This window comes from Meleagris gallopavo, chromosome 10 (genome assembly GCF_000146605.3).
Source record: "Meleagris gallopavo isolate NT-WF06-2002-E0010 breed Aviagen turkey brand Nicholas breeding stock chromosome 10, Turkey_5.1, whole genome shotgun sequence".
NCBI classification, from domain to species: Eukaryota; Metazoa; Chordata; class Aves; order Galliformes; family Phasianidae; genus Meleagris; species Meleagris gallopavo.
The window spans coordinates 674,610-691,812 of NC_015020.2; the positions used below are offsets into that span (position 1 = coordinate 674,610).

Genomic DNA, 17,203 nt, shown 5'->3' on the forward strand with positions numbered 1-17,203 from the left:
TAGTAGTTCAAAGTAATTCTGTATCTCTTTTGACAGAAAATATTAGGCTAAAGCACCTTGTAAGTAATGACAGCTCAGACAGTGAAGATGAATCACAGCATCCAAAAGGTAAGGAAATCAACACATTATATTTCATACTTTACTTTCTTCATCAGCTTTCTTGTAACATGTTCGAATTTAGAGGATGTTGTCAAATCCCATTTTCCTTAGTCTTATCAGTCTCTTGCAAATGATAACAGTGGTAAAACTTAACTATTTAGCAGAAGGGTTTTAAAGGAGCCAGTGGCTCAGGAAAACAGAGATATCTTGATCAAAAGCCCTCAGAAGGCCTTTGGCTTGACCTTGTGTCTGCTGCTCAAGTCAGTGAGTAAATGACTCCCTTGCATGCCTTCAGTCTTAGCACCCACCCAGCAAGGCTTCACAGTGATCTGCACTTTCCCGTACATCCAAAAATGAGACTGCCTGAGCCAGTGATCTCCTGAAGTTCAGCAAGCTACTGAGCTCAGAGGCATTGCTTGAATTGTTATCAGCATAGCAAACTAGCACTACCCATTGTTATGAAGGGCTCCTTATCAAATATTTACTTGTGAATGGTTTACTTTGTGTTTCCAGTATTCATAGATATCTTCCAGCACCTGTACAAACAATATCTGGTACAGGAAATTCCTAGTGGTTGGCGTAGTGCTTTAAACAGCGCCCAAATCCAGTTTCCCAAAACAGGCACAACCACATGTGGTAAGAAAAGATCCTACTGAAAAAATTCAGGCATCTAAACCACCTGAGGATGTATGATGTTTCAGTCCAGGTTCTGGTCTTATCCTAATAACATTTTCTGTACATGATGATACTTTTAGGGATGATAGTGATTTTCATCTGAAGAATTCAATTATTTTTTTAACAACTTAGGCAAGAATGGGAATGTGGGTCTGTGTGCTTATTTGTAATTCTAAAGTCTGCAGGAAGAAAAGAAAATCTTGTGAAATGAGCCTTTGATTGGGTCATTAGCTGAGTTGAATGATTGCTTCTTCATTTCCCTTATGTGTAAAATAACAAGGAGAGGTGATATCACATTTTATGCTGCAGATTTCCTGTTCAAATACTAGAAGCTTTGTTTAAGCCAGCAAGAAATTTCTTTCACATTTTGTAGCCATAGTGGAGGACAGCCTGCAGATCTGTTCTGTGTGCACTTGGTTGTCTTGTGTAGGATATTTCTCTGTGGATATTGGAGCTCAGAACTCCGTGGTGTTTGATGTTTGTTTTCTCTCTTCTTGTAGAAAGAGCCTGAGCTTGACTTATCTCAATGTATAAAGCAATGGAAAAGCTGTGTTATGGCAGGTTATAAATGGCCACACCAGTCCAAGTCATTTTAGTGTTTATAACATCTAGATATCTAAGTTTGGACATTTTATTGTACTACTTAATTAAAACTAAATACTGATTATTATGTCTAGTTTAGTGAAGTTACATTTTTCAGATATTTTAGAATTTCTGTGTGATAGCGTTCTCATTTATGCAGATATCACAAAATTTATATCTAATATCTACAACTGTATGCATCCTTCCGTATCCACTGTGATTGTGAAGAATATATCTAACTCTGTGATTGTCTGCAGTTAAGTAAAATAGAAATGACCTCTTTTTAAGCAGAGGCCACCCAGAGCCAGCATAAATACTGCATCTCCACCTGAGAGTGGTATTTTCCAAGGACACAGTAAGGGGATGTACTAAGGAGAACCAAACAAAGATTTCATGAAGATTCAGAGGCCTAGCACTGGTTCCTTAAGGAAAACTAGATTTCTAGCAGTCAGCAAAGGATGAAAGAGGATGTCAATATACATCCAAATGAATTTGAGTCTACTGTATACAGGTATTGGTTTCTCACCTGAGTCTAGGACAGATAAAGTCTGGATGGCAAAGGCAATGAAAATATGACTAGGTAAAATTCAGCTCAGGTCATCTAACGAAGTCCCAGCATGTTTTCCTGTTGGACATATCCACACTGCTGTAGTGCAAATGAGAACATTTGCTGGCTTGTGAAGGTGAGAGGATGATTTCTATCCATTCTCTCCATAAAATTGTTGCAGCAGAGCTCCTTCATTCAATCTGCGGCTCTTTGAAAGAAGGCAGTGGCCTAGTTCTGCTTATTTTAATTGGTCTTTTATTTCAAAAAGCCCAGAACTTTTGGTTTAATACTTCACATGTTAATTATCTCACCACTGAATTTTTTTCTTCATCCTCTAAAGGCACTGAAAATTCAGAGGCAAATGAAGAGTATCAGAACAGCAGCCAAGAAAGCTGGGTGCAGCGAATGCTGATGGCTTTGGTGGGTGATAGTGCCCTTTTCAATACCAGGGAAGGGCGTGCTGGGAAAGTGCACAACTTCATGCTGGGATTGAACCTCAACAGCTGTTACCCACTGTCTCCTCTGGCAGACCTCCTGACTCAGGAATCTGTGGAAGAAGATGAACTAGATGCAGCCGTTGCAGGTTAGTTTGCAGAAAGCCTGTGTTGCTGCATGTTCATTGATTAAACTGTGTTCCTCAGTGTAGTAACATTTACTCAAACTACAGGGCTTACAGCTACTCTTGAACAAAGGTGGGACAACATTTCTCTATAAGCAGTCAGGAGTACTGACCAGCACTGAAGGTTGTCAGATGACTGGGAGTCACAAAAGGCACTGCACAACAGTTTCTGCCTGCCGCCTACTTCCTGAATCCTCTGACAAGCTCTATAGCATAACTACTACCATTTTGGCTTTGTTTGCAAGGAGATGCTGACAGAGGTGATCAAGCCACTGTTGTGTATGGCACCCTTCATTAAGGCTGCTTCTCACTCACGTGGGCTGCTCCGAGGGATGGTCTATGTTCTTTTCACAGGCTAAGCCTTCGGATGGAAGTAGAACCTCTCCTTATCCTTCTACAGCTTTTCTGTAACTTCTCTGACACCTTTGTTTTCCTCTGACAATACTGCTGAGGCAGGATTTGTTCTAGTTGAACATCCTTGCTTTCCTGACTCCATGTTCCTCTCAGTATGACTGATCTGTCAGACGCATCTGCATTTCACAGAATCTCAGGGGTTGGAAAGGACCTCAAGAGATCACTGAGTCCAAACCACAATAGGTGGTACAGGTCAGCATCAGATGGGGCTTGAATAGAAGGGGCTTCACAGAAGGAGACTCCACAACATCTCTGTTGCAGTGCTCCATCACTGCCATCACTGCAAAGAAGTCTGTCTGCATGTCAGTACAGATCTTTCAAGTTCAAGGCTCAGGCCATTACTCCTTGTCCTATCGCTACACACCACTGAGAAAAGCCTGGCCTCATCCATTTTCCTCCCACCTCCCTTTAGATATTTATTAACATTCATCTGATCCTGCCCTTCCCCTCCCCCCCCCAGTCTTCTTTTCCCCTTGCTAAACAGACCCAGGTCACTCAGCCTTTCCTCACACAGGAGATGCTCCAGGCCCTTCATCATCTTTGGCCCTTTGCTGGACTCCTTCTAGGAGATCCCTGTCTATTTTGAACAGGGGAGCCCAGAACTGGATGTTCAATAGTCTAACTGTGTAGTCTAACTGTGGCCTCACCAGGACAGAGCAGAGGGGGAGGATCACCTCCCTCAGCCTGCTGGCCACGCTCCATGTAATGCACTGCAGGATAGCACTGGCCTTCTTGGCCACCAGGGCACACTGCTGGCTGATGGTCGACCTGTTGTCCAGAGGACCCCCAGGCCCTTCTCCAGAGCTCCTCTCCAGCAGGTCAGCCCCCAACCTGTTCTGCTACATGTAATTATTCTTTCCCAGGTACAAGACTCTACACTTGCTCTTGTTCAACCTCATCAAGGTCCTTCCTGCCAATTTCATCTTGTTATAAGCGGGAAGCAAGCATGCTGGTGGCAAACTTGAATTTAAGAAAAAAATCAATTTGCAGAAATTGTTCAGTGCCTTCCCCACCCCCCCGCATGAACTGCATGGTGAATAGGACGGTAGGTGCAGAGAATTAGGTGTCACATTTAATTAGCATTTCGAAGACTTCCCATAGGTAGTGTTAGTTACACTCTGCTGAGTGAAAGCCTCTGAATTTCTGAGTTTTCTTTTGGCGCTGGTGCACTTTTTTTCTTCCTTAGTAGAGAATAGAGCACTGCGTTATGGATGTGGTTTTCCCTATAGAGAAATTAAGTCACAGTCAAGATAGAGTGCGGAGTTTCTGTGGTACAAACTGCAATGCTTGTGGATTATTGTTGACATCTTTCAAGTCAAGGAGCTGCCATTCTCTGTTCCTTCCATGTTCCTGTGTGGCAGCACAGCACTGTCAACCATCCCACGTTATAACAGTCACTGCAGCCCCTATTTTCCATCCAGAGGAAATAGATTGTCCCAGTCAGTCATTAAGCAATAGTAAATACCAGATGTCGTTTAAAAGCTTAAGGAGCAGGCGCTGTCTAATGTGTATTTGTTAATGTAACAAATCCCTTTGAGTGGTTGTATAGTAATTTCCATCTGTGCTCCACTTTCTAAATATTTTTGCCATCTCAGAGGTGTTTACAACGGGGTAATCTTAATATTTATAGTGGTTCTAAAAGAGGCAGGAAAGCGGGTAGTAAATTTATGGTTGGAAAAAGTGACAGTTGATGAGAATTTTGCATAATTAAGACACGTGGATAATCTTCAACATCAACTATCAGCTTCCTGGATTTTAATTTCAGTTGAAGTAAAATGCAGGCTTGACAGAATGAGTCTGTTCCTCCAAAGCAATTACTTGACCGTCTGTTACCTGAAAATTCTTGGGCTAAAATGTCTGGTGGAAGTTTGCTATAGCTGCAAGTTTTTAATATTTTTGGGAGCCCAGACTCATAAACCTGAATTAACAACTGAAATCTAACAGCTGTGAATGGCCCCAGTGTAGCCAGGAGTAGTAAAAAGCCAAAACAAAGCACAAAATGTCAGTAGTTAATCTAAAAATTCATCACTCAGTAGTGCAGAACGTATCAACATTTTAATGCTGCTGGTGAATTTTGCTAATAGATGTAAGAACCTGGGAATCCAGAGGAATAGATAGAAAGGAAACTTAGGAACGAATTTGAAATACCATGTATTACCATGGCACTGGATGCATTTAAGCACTGCATATTTATTCCTATCAGTAGGAATTTTCCTAGCAGCTTGAGTACAAAGAAGTCCGGATTGCTTGGACTTCGCTTTTATTGACAGACCCCAAACAGAAAAGTAAATAATCAAAATGGATATAAGTAATGTTTTACATCTCCAGTAATCTCAAGCCTTTCACAGATACAACTCATGCTCTGGGAGTTCAGCAGGGGTGTGCAGTCTGCTTAGAAAGAAACATTCCTACAGACCAGATTCTGTTCTTCTGACAATCAGCGGGATTACTGCTGCCTAAGTCAGCAGGCCAGCATCTAACTCCTTAAGCACTGAAGCAGAGAGTGTACATGAGAAAACTGCTCTTGCAGTGGGCACAGTAAGAGTTGTAAATTGGTAAAAATGCCAGCCTAGCATCTGTATTTGAACTGTATTCTGATTTTGTTTTTTTCATGTGTGTGCTGTAGTTTGGGAATTCTGTCTCTTTGGTGCTTACATTCCCAGCTTATATAATGAAAATACTTGGCATCGTTTTGCTACGGATTCCATTTGTGCTGAGAGTTTTCTTAACTGACTTCAAATATGCTTTAAAAGTTTACATTTCTTGAGCAGTTACATTGTGAACTCAGAGTTGTTTTATTTCTGTGCCTTAATATTACAACACACCAAAATTCCTTGAGAAAATGCCAGATGAATAACAATAGGGAAAAAAACAACAACTTACAATCTCCACTTCCTTACTTCATTATTTATGGAAACTCTGCTATAGTAGATGCACGTCAATAGCATGCCCTTTTCATCGCCCTTACTTGCACTGAAGCTGCCATCTGTGACAAAATTTGGTCTCTAGAGCACAGTCTTTTTTTATGTCCAAGCAGCTCTTATTTATTGCCAAGCTGGCTGTGTATCCGATTGCTGCAGATTAGGCAAGCATCTCATGCTTCTCTCTGTTGGCTGTTCCATGAACTGAAAGCTTCTCGTCATACAGATACAACTTTCAGAAGAGCAGTCTGCCTGATCTGAAAATTCACATCCCAGGCTCTCAAAGCATAAATATTCCTTTCAGCATTCACTCTGGTGCATAATGGTGGGCTGACCTAGCGGGGATACAGGAGTACGTTGTGTGATTGTCCTGGGAGCATGTGTTGTAAAATATAAAAAGAACAAAGGTTTCTTACCCAGCCCTCTAAAATAACTGCAGCATAGGGTATAAAGTAAGCAGTGCTTCATTCAGCGTGGTTCAGTCTGGCTGCTTGTCTTATCTCACTGGTTCTACTGCTGGCCTCCATCTCCATTGTGTAAATCCAACCAAACTACATGCTGAGTCTGCCCTTAAGTTCAGGACGTTAACATAAAATAACTAACTACTGGATAATCTTCACTGCGTTTTTAGTTCTGGACACACAACATGGATGTAGGTTATGTTTTGGAACTTCTCAGTTCAAAAATCAAATGTACTTCTAAAAGATACTGTGATAAAAGAAAAGGTCTAAAAGTGAATTTCTCCTGTTATTACAGGAGTCCATGAATAATGATAACAATCCATGTGGTCATTATAAATTCAGTGATGATATTACAATGCTTTATCCTGTTAAGTATCTTAACAGTTATGATAAGTTGGAAGATAGAATCATGAACGCTGTCTCCATAGAGCTGTCTTATTTTTGGTAGGAGATTTATGTATGCAGTAGTATAAAAAAATACAGGAGGTGGTACAAACTTAATTTAAAAGATCACTGTTAACTTGACTTTGGCTTCAAATTCAAGTTTTATAAAGAAATCTAATACAAAACTTGACCAAAGATGTTTTTTCAATTTTTGGGAATTCTACCAAGAACAAAGGTTTAAAATAAATAATTGTTTGAAATACAGTCTTCAAAAAAGGAGGGGGAGATCAGAACTGTTTTAATTGTGCTAGGGATATGTGTAGTAGGTATATCTTTTTAATGGCAGATTTTGGATTGTAAGGAATTCGATAAATGCTAGTATATTTTCATTGATTTATGCTAATTAACAGGTATGAAATATACCTGTTTTTAAAATAAGTCTCTTATTTAGCTCTTTAGCACCAAGCAGTAATTTGAAGATTCTTATAGGAATCAGAGCAAATATTAGGAAACTGGTGGGTCATTTTTTGTCATTTCTTATCCAACTGCAGTTTAGTTAATAATAATAACAGAACTAACAAAATATATGATCAGAGATGTTTTGCTGCTCTTAACAGTATTTTTTTCTCATGGATCCTGAAATGAAGAAAGAAGTTTGTTCTTTCAAATTGGAATTTGAATCAGTTTTGATCTTCTTTTTTCATGTTAAAATATCTTTCTTTCAGATAATTTCTACCAGTAATAGGTAGGTGATAGTAAATTTAATCATACAAGAAATAGTTACAGCATTCTATTCAGCATTGCTTAGATTACACTGCCCTCTATAGATATTGTCATTTGTTTTTAGTCAAAAAGCTAAGCCAGCTAAATCAGAAATATTTTTAAAATCTGGAGCTAGAAAGAATTGTCAGGAGCAAATTTTTAACTACTCACAACCATAGTTTAACGATATCCAGAGGATTGATAAGCACAAAATCGCCCGCCAAAACTCATTTGATTTTTCCTGAGTTGCACCCAGAGAATATTGGGATTGAAAGGAAAACATCTTCCTCAGCCCTCTGTTTGGACATTGATGGAATGACTTGACTCGGAAGGAATCTTAAATTAGGTCGTCTAGTTTGAAAACATTAGGCATAGGAACTATTTTATGATGACAGTAAGTAGCTAATTCTGTCCACTGCTTAATTTCATATGTGAATATGGGTTACAGTAATGAGGTCATGAGGTTTGGAGTGGGTTGAAAAGCAAGTTGTTTGACTTGTTAGCCCGAACAGTCAGGAACAGACATAGACAGGGAGTGCCCCAAAGCTCTATGGGAGAATTCCAGTTATTTGGGTGAAGAGGAGCTGGGAAGAACAGAAGGTTTCGGTGAGAAATTTGGGGAGAAGGTTAGGCAGGGATTGTAGGGCACGGGATGTATGTTAGGATTCTATCTTGGCATCCCACAAACACTTTCCTTTGTGTCATGTGTTGTCAGGTTAAGGGATAAAGCTGGTAAGGGGGTTAAAGCTGGGCATCTGTCCTCATCAGTTATTCCTTGAGCCACTTCCGCTTCTGCCTTGAGGCAGGGTGTTGCTGTAAATGACCTACTGGGCCCATCCCAACTCTGTTTCTTTTTCTCCTTCTCTAGTTCTTAAAATGAGATTTAAGGTTATATATGTGTTCTTTTAATGGCTAGCTGGAATATTGAGCATTTTAAAGTTTGTAGATTCTTCATTACTTGGGGAAACATTAAAAACTCCATCAAAATTGCAGTTTTTAATTGATGTGTTCCTGTTTTGTTTTGTTTTCCTTTGTTCTGCGTAGATCCTGATGAGTTTGAGAGGATATATGAGCCGCTAGATGTGAAGAGCAAAAAGATTCACATTGTGGACAGTGGTCTCACATTTAACCTTCCATATCCACTTATCCTAAGACCTCAAAGAGGAGTTGATCTCATCATCTCTTTCGATTTTTCAGCAAGGCCAAGTGATTCCAGTCCGCCTTTCAAAGTAAGAAAGATACGGTATTCTTTTATTCGCATTAATAAATTTAAGTTAAATTTTATTTTTCCAGTTGGACTGGTTGCACACTTAATGATTACAGCTGGCCATTCTGTCTGTCTGCAGCATTAAAGCAACTTGTTTCCACACCAAGGCAGAATATTCCACTCTGCCTCAGTTCCTGTTTACATGACTCACACAAGACAAGTGACACAAAGTAGAAGAATGTAATTTGCATCTCTGCAAACCACTATTTGGAATAGTAGCTGTGTTGCTTTTTATGGAAGTCTTGCTGTCACGCTGAATTGCAGATTTTATATCAATAGTTAACAGTTAAGTTTACTGTTGTGCTTTTAGCTCTGTACAGCTGTTCTGTGATGCAAACAAAAAACAAAAAAGATGTTTTTCTGTCGTTGCCTTGTCGAAACAGGTTTTCACTCAGCTACTCTGGTATTGCTAAATATATAACATTTTGTAAATGAAACTAACTGTTCATTTTTATCTCTCTAGGATAATCCCTGTGCTGTTTTAAGTAGTATCCCTGAATGTGTTCATGCCAAAGCAAAAACCACAGAAAAATACAGATTAAATACAGAATAAATACACCTGCTTACTTTCTTTAGCAGGTGTAGAAAGCACGGCTGTTAGGTCACGCAGTCTGTACAAGTTCTGCATCCAGACAGCTCCAGCTGATCAAAAAAGGTTAATGTTGAATGATTTGGTAGCTGTTAAAGAAACAGCAGCACTTCATAGTCTGTTGTGAGGGTCTTAAAGAAGAGGGAACGTTTATTTGAAACCCGAGTGAATTTTAATAAATAATTTTTAAGGAAACCAAGAAAGCATGCTAATTGAGAAACACCTGGTGTTCTTTGTTGGTTTACAGCCAACTTTCAATTAGAGCAAAGAAAGAGCTTTTTTTTTCCCTTTCCGACTATCAAGGAACAAAACCTCAAAACAACATTAAAAAATAACATCTGTAGCAAAATGAGCTCCAGATCACTGTTTTCAAATGCAGAGAAAAACAAGAGGACTAGAAAAGAATAATTTCCATAATCTCCACGTCTCTTGGGGGCTGCTGGGAAGAGTAGAACTCTGAGAGGAACTGGAGTAGTGCCAGGACCTTTCATCTGTCCTTGATTCAATCCCAGAGTCGTCTTTCTTCCTCTAAGTTTTTATTCATTTAAAATTTTCTTTCCTTATTTGTCATGACTACCTTCCGTATCAGCTGGATTTACTGATACAATTCTGTCATTTCCTCTGAAACATTTATTACACTCTTTTTTATGTTCTGCACATGGGGTCTATGTAGAAGGCTATACGTAGTTGTTTTTTCACTCTTCTTTATGCGTTCAGCTTTCTATCTCAATCCATTGCAGTTTTCTGTGTCCTTTTGGTGAACATACCTGGATGGTGTCCTGAAAGTTTTTCTGTAAACTCTAAGTTTGAAAAGGTGAACTCATTTTACAAAAAAAAACGGTGAGAAAATTAAATGATGCCTTGGAATTTTAGTGGTAAACGGTAAAACCACCGTTGAAGGGAATGGTTCATTTGTTCCTGAAGCACAAATATGTGTGTAATAAAAGCAGTGGCGTATCTCTAGCTAATGCACATACAGCCCACAAGCAGAGGTTGTATGATAATGGCCTAAAGGACAGAAACCGGTTCTGTCTACTGGCTGTGCATAGTGCTACAAAGAGTAGATGTCAGTTCAGCAGTTGGGCTTGTTCTGTCTGTGGTAGCACTCTGATACACTTTTAGTACTCTAGCACATTGGAAAATGACAGCTGAATTTAATGGCTCCACACTTGTTTTATCATTTTATCATTTTATACCCACTATCTCTTAATCTCTTGTGCATCCAAAACATTTGCCTCAAGAAAGGTCCTATTTCATTTAAAACCAAGACTGAATATGTTGACTTTCCTTCCCCTCCCTTTCGCACACCCTCATAAATGCTTTTGAGTCATTATTTGCAAATTATTTTGTTTACTGACTTGTTAGAAGGAAAAAAAGACTCTTTTCTAGACTCTTAGCATACTTTCAAATGCTCCCCTGTGTTGTGATGTGACTGGGAACATAACAATGCGTGGACTTGTGTTTATTAACTCTCATTGGTTTCCATAGTGCTGATACTCAGTTTGGAAGTAAAATTACAAATGTTTTTTTCTACCTGTCAACTCTGTAAATTCACATGAAGATTTATTTGACAGACCAATTCTTTCCTTCCTGTGAATCATCCCAGGTGATGAAGATTGGGCAGACTGAATTAGTTGCTCAGTTTGCTGTACTGGATCTTCTGTGCAAAGATCAGCTTGATCAGTTCTTCTGCAGTAAAGAAGTATGAGTTAATGAAATTGCTTCTAGTACTGACATCTGGTTGAACTGTATCCTTCTAAAGAAAAAAACTACTTTTCAATGAGTGCATTGAAATAATATGCATCTTGTTTCTTTTCAGGAAATTTTACTTGCTGAAAAATGGGCCAAAATGAACAAGCTTCCTTTCCCAAAAATAGATCCAAATGTATTTGATCGCGAGGGCTTGAAGGAGTGCTATGTTTTTAAACCAAAGGATACCTCTTCGGAGAAGGATTGCCCAACCATAATCCATTTTGTACTGGCAAACATCAACTTCCGGAAGTACAAAGCTCCAGGTGAGCAAATAGTTTGGGATGCTGTATCTAGCTGTTCCTTTAAAAATGTTTAATGACAAAGTGATTATAGACCAGAAATTTCTTGTCTTTAAAATGTATCCTAAGTCTGATTGGATGATTAAAAATTTCCAAGGAATCCTTAAAAAGTAAGATGGTAAGTCTTAGATTGTGTTTGTGTTTTGCTTTTGTATGCAGGTCTTCCAAGAGAGACAAAGGAAGAGAAGGACTTTGCTGACTTTGACATTTTTGATGATCCTAATACACCATTCTCTACCTTCAACTTCCAGTATCCCAATGAGGCTTTCAAGAGGCTTCACGATTTAATGGAGTTCAACACCCTCAACAACTTAGATGTATGTATACCAGTGTTGAAGGATCTCAAGGAATCTAGATTGTTAAAAAAGGGAACAGATGATCTGAGTAAAGCCCTTTGTCAGCCATACTGAAGGTTTTATTTCAGTATTTACCTGATAATTTTGATGTACATGGTGCTTCCTCTATTTAGTTGTGCCCCTTGTTGTTCTCAAAATTGAAGCTGGATCAAAACCCTTTATAGCCATTGGGGGCTGGAGTAAACTCAAGGTAGGTTCTATATGAGTTTGTGTAGAAATGTGCTGATTATGGGTGCACACACAACAAATTATGGTATGATTGACTTGTGTCCTTCCAGCATGGGAAGGAAAGTGGAGAATCAGGTCACTGTAGGTAATACAGTGACTGGAATTACATGAAGAAAGTTGGGTGGGATGCATAGTGAGAACAGGGTGAGTAGAATTTGGTCTTCTCACCTAACCTTTATTTCTGAAGTACTGTAATATTAATTTTATAGGAAGCATTACAGTATATGATCCTCTGTCCATAAACTGTGAGGCAAATATGCTGCTGAAAAGGTCAGGAGGTGCTGCCAAGCAGATAAAAAAAGACTAAATATTTTCAGGTCTAGGAAGATGGACCTAATATTATGGCCATCTTCCACATAGAACTACTGAAGTGTAGTCTTGAGTTTCCCGTAGCGCTTGACGCTGTGCTTGTCAGGACCTGTTCCCATTCATGTTCCATTCTACTTTGGTTTCTGTGATGTTTTGTCATTTGAAGATCAAAAGCCCTGCAGGGTAACTGAGCAAAGGTGGTTGTGTAGGATATGCAGTATTATGTTCAGGATTTTTTTACCCAGGCCTTTATGTATGGTGTTTTTCTAAGTGGAAAAAAAGAGGGGACATAAAACTTCTTCTGTAAAGAAATTTCTTTCCCCATTAACTTCCCAGCAATTAATTATACTTTTTAATTGGTATTAGCTGTAACATGGTAACCCAGTTCCCACATTATCTGTAGAGTAGCTTTCCATGCTCACAGGTGTATCATCTGTGGTAAAGAAAGGATTTTTTTTTTCCAGTGTAGTGAGCAAACCTTGCTATGTTGGGACCAAGAAAGCAAAAGCAAGGATACAATCTTTCAAGATAATCATGATTTCATGCATTATTTAACTGTGAATTTTTGCATTGTTTTGATTTACCCTTCAGTGTTGTTTTGGCACTCGCTTCAGATGGTTTATGTTCCTAAGTGACTTCTTTGACATTGGTGGTATGCTATCATAGCTTGATCTATAAATTACATTTCGATCAGTGTGTTATGCAGTAAAGAAATTGAACTCATAATGATACTCAGCAATCACTTTGAATTTTGGAGCAGAGATGAAATTAGGAGTAGCAGGCATTAAGATCTGAAGGAGTCTTTTCTATGAATTTTATCAATTAGTAAATCATTGAAACTTAGTTATTTTCCTGAATGACATGTTGTTAAATGTTTTCCAGGTGATCAAGCAGGCTATGATGGAAAGCATTGAATACAGAAAGGAAAATCCATCTCGCTGCTCTGTGTCACTGAGCAGTGTTGAAGCAAGGAGATTCTTTAATAAGAACAATCTTAATAACAGCCATACGTAGAGAATGTGTCATAGGTCTGCTGCTTCGAGAAACTGATTCCATCTTTATAACTGGATTCAGAAAGACATTATGAGAGCAACACTGCTCTTGAAAACAAGGGCTGTGCTCAACTCCTGAAAACATTTTCTTGTGAATTTTCAATGTTATTTTGTATTTCCTTTTTTAATTTTCTTTCTTTTTTTAACATTCAAAGCATTTCAGTGTATTGATATCCATATTTTAAAAGCTATGTACTTAGGTTGGTATGACTACAAAGTCACTGAGTTTATTGTCTTTATTTTTTATCTTAGGAAAGTGTAAACACTGGTCTCTCTTAGTAGGACAGTTGTCTCATTTTTAGTTGATATAAACTGGCATCTTCTGAAATGTGAGATGGAATTAGAAACACAACAGAATAAAAGTTTACTAACAGAGATAATACAGATGAGTTCTTTACCATGGACCCTGATTCCATTCAGATTGCATCAGTGAGATTTCCTTCAGCTTTACTTTGACAAGTCAATAATTACTACTGCTATTCCCTGCACTTCTCTTGAATGTAAGTCACTTGGCTGCTTGTTATCGCTGTTAAGATTGATTTCTTGTTCTGGAAGGGGTTTTGCTTACCCATAACATGGATGTATTGACCTAGCCAAAACTCCATCATCAAACTGTGTTTCATGTGTTGCTTTTCTTGACTGAGTGGCTAACAGCAAACATTAGATAATAAATGCCTATCAAAAAAAGTGAAATCTTTGAGATTAAAAAAGTGAGAACTTTGAGATTATAAGCAGGGTATTTAGCTGGTTATTAATGTTAGTAGAGCTTTTGTAATGGTTATTTAAAAGGATCTGCTCTTGAATCTTTGAGTCACATATGTGTTCACAAAAATCAAAGTCTGCTTGACTGACATTTAAGAATATATGCATCCATCAAGAAAAGGAAAAAAAAAAAGCCAGCTTTTTACATTTCCTTTTTCTCTCTTGTTCCACAAAATTTCATTGCTTGAGGTTTTTTTAGCTAGTAGCATCTGTGTGCTAGGTAGTTGTTAGTTCATGTATTTCTACACAAATTATTTCCAGATAAATTAAAAATGATTTTGCATGTCATGATTAAAAGCATAACATTTCTGCAAGGGAACAGTGGCAGTGTTAATAGGGATAAATACAATATTCATAGGTAAGAACGTGAAGTAGTTAATCTGCTAAGGGCTGTGTTTTGAAGTCTATTTTTAGTACTTTCAATAATGAAAGACTTTAAGTTAGATATAGGTTATTTGAGTACCATCTGAAAAAGCGATGAAAGTCTTCATAGTAATTTTAGTTAAAAACCAAATATAGAGAAAAATACAGTCATGCTTGATAGACTTCCAGCCTCCTTTAAAATAATGTAATCAGCTTGTATGTAACATAGAAAAGAGCAGAAGGAGCTGATGGGGCCACTGGTGGCACATATGGGAGCAAGATGCGAGAGCTGCACATTTGGGGAGTGCTTGGCTGGTTTCTCTTTGCATTTCTTTATTTTCATGGGATTAATGCTCAGCAGATGTACCTGGCAGTCCCAGCAATTTTTTGTCACCTGTTCTCTTGTGTAGTTCGGAGAAGGTGACAGGGACTGAACTGTAGTCAAAGGTGGACTTACTGTCTCTGAGTCAGTGAAGAACATAAAAAGATGTTTGTAGAGATTTGGACAAAAACCATCCTCAGCTATGCTGTGAGTTGCTTGGCCATCAGCAGATGGAGAAGAAAAGCACTCTTTAGGAATTTCACTGCAGTGAAAACAAGGCATGCAGTTGAAGTTGTTTGCAGGAGTGTGGTCACACGAGCGTTTCCTTGCAAGAGCTATAAGGGAGATTTTGGTCTCAGGATTTCTGTTGATGCTAACAGACCCTCTTATCATTCTGAGAGGGCCTTCAGTATCCTAGCAGACACAGAGGCAGTCGTCACAAGGAGTAGCATCACTTTGACTAAAGACTATTTGAAGCAGGTCTGATCTTGTTTGATACTTTTCTGACAAAACAACTTTTACAATAACTGCTCATTTATCAAAATTTGTGCTAATTAAGTGACTGCTCATTTTGTTGTGAATAGCTGAGATATTTTTTAATTGCTAACATTTCTAAGCCTGGGAGAAGGGAAGTAATTATAATATGTAATAGGTACTGCATCATCCCTCCTTAAATCTGCGTGCGATGCTTGGTAATTAATAACATTTTCTGCATTGATTAATAGGTTTAATAGGTTTTGTTTCTGTTTGAGTTAATGCATGTTTAAAATCAAAAACAAAAATAAAAGTAACTTATCTTAGTGCTGCATAATTTAAACATTTTTCCAATAGATTTTGCAGTACGGGAAGAAACTGGTACCATGATTTTATTGTAATATTTTCTTTGTGTTTTTTTCCTTCTGTTAACATGATAGTTTTTATACTTTGTATTTTATAGTATGTACTTTCTCTGTTTTATGGCAGTGTTTTATCATGCGTTATACAGTTCATGTTACTGCATGTTATCACAAAAAGTAACACTTAACTATTCGGCGCCTGCTGTTTTGACTTTGATCACTGATGTGGTGCTTTCACTTTATTTTTCGGTGAAGGTTATGGAACAGCTCTGTATCTGGAAGCTCTTGGGATAGCTCACATGGAAGAAATTCAAGGCTTTGCTTGTTAAGTCAGTTATGTTATGTTTCAGTTATGTTAGAAACACAACTTCCTCAAGCAGTCCCATGTGTGAAAACAGCATTTCAGTCATTTTCCTGCTGTTGTGTTCTGCTACCGCCACAATACTGGATAGTTTGTGCTATTGTGTGCACATCTGATTGCAGCGTGGGTTTGGGTGCTGCATTTCTGCTGTCTTTAATCTCAGGTTCCTTAAAAAACTGGCAAAAGCCAACATGTTTATTCCTTCAAGCCTGTTCAGATCAAATAGCGGTTGGTTTGTTGCTTCTGTCTGCTGAAAGCTGAGAGCACCTCACCTCACCTGCAGGTACTTCACAAACACAAGGACATTGTTTTCTCACTGGGGATCGTGCTGTCTGCCTGCAAGGATAGTGGTTTCTCTGCTTCTGCTGAACCCAAAGTCATCAGAACAAAACCTTGTTCCAACATTTTCAAATATTTGAAATGTCTTTGACTCCCCAGAAGCTCATTGCCAAGTTCATAATTGTAATCTCACAGCAGTCTCAATAAAACCTCTTTTAATTTTATGCCCGTAAACTTGAAGTAGAAAAATCCTTTGTGGTATGATGAGCAGTTTACAGATTCAAACCTATTGCAGGTCAGCTGTACAGCAGACAGATAAGACTTCTAGTCTTACCCAGCACATTAAAAATCATGTGAAGGAGGAGTAGAAGTGAAGAAATAAACTGTACAAAACCCTTCCACTTCTGACAAGTGATGTGAAACCAAGAACATACGCAACTTTTTGCTTAGCCTAAAAGTGTAGTTGTTTGCCACTTCCCCTTCCTTCTCCTAACTCTTGATCTGTTTTAGCCCTGGGATCTTTAAAGGTCATCTCATCCTACAATGTACAGGAGCTTCCACAGCTCCATCAGGTGCTCAGAATGTGGTCTAGCCTGGCCTTCAAGGTCTCCAGGTATGGGGCTCTCACCACATCTCTGGGCAACCTACATCAGTGCCTAACTACCATCACTGTAAAACACTTTTTCCTTATATACAATCTCTCTTCTTTAAGCTTGAAGCCATTTCCCCTTGTCCTGTCACCACAGACTCTGCTAAAGATTCTGTCCACTTTTTTCCTGTAGCTTCCCTTCAGATACTGACAGGCTGCTCTCAGGTCTCCATGGAGCCTTCTCCAGGCTGAACAGCCCCAGCTTTCTTGGCCTGTCCTCATAGGTGAGGGGTTCCATCCCTTGGATCTCTTTTGTGGCCTTCCTCTGGATGCACTCCGGCAGGTCTATATCTCTCCTGTACTGAGCACTCCACA

The 17,203-nt window shown here is 38.7% G+C and overlaps 1 protein-coding gene across 3 annotated transcripts in view; it reads left to right on the plus strand.

Annotated features, from left to right (window-relative positions):
* Positions 1-16,463, plus strand: part of PLA2G4A (phospholipase A2 group IVA) — a 68,904-nt gene extending 52,441 nt beyond the window's left edge. For all 3 annotated transcript variants that reach the window (XM_031554742.1, XM_019618425.2, XM_019618426.2), the window contains 6 exons: positions 37-108; positions 2,244-2,486; positions 8,509-8,693; positions 11,140-11,335; positions 11,531-11,688; positions 13,147-16,463. In XM_031554742.1, coding sequence (XP_031410602.1) covers positions 37-108; positions 2,244-2,486; positions 8,509-8,693; positions 11,140-11,335; positions 11,531-11,688; positions 13,147-13,278 — 986 coding nt within the window. In that variant the 3' untranslated portion in view covers positions 13,279-16,463. The remainder of the gene's footprint in view (positions 1-36; positions 109-2,243; positions 2,487-8,508; positions 8,694-11,139; positions 11,336-11,530; positions 11,689-13,146) is intronic.
* The last annotated feature ends 740 nt before the right edge of the window (positions 16,464-17,203 follow it).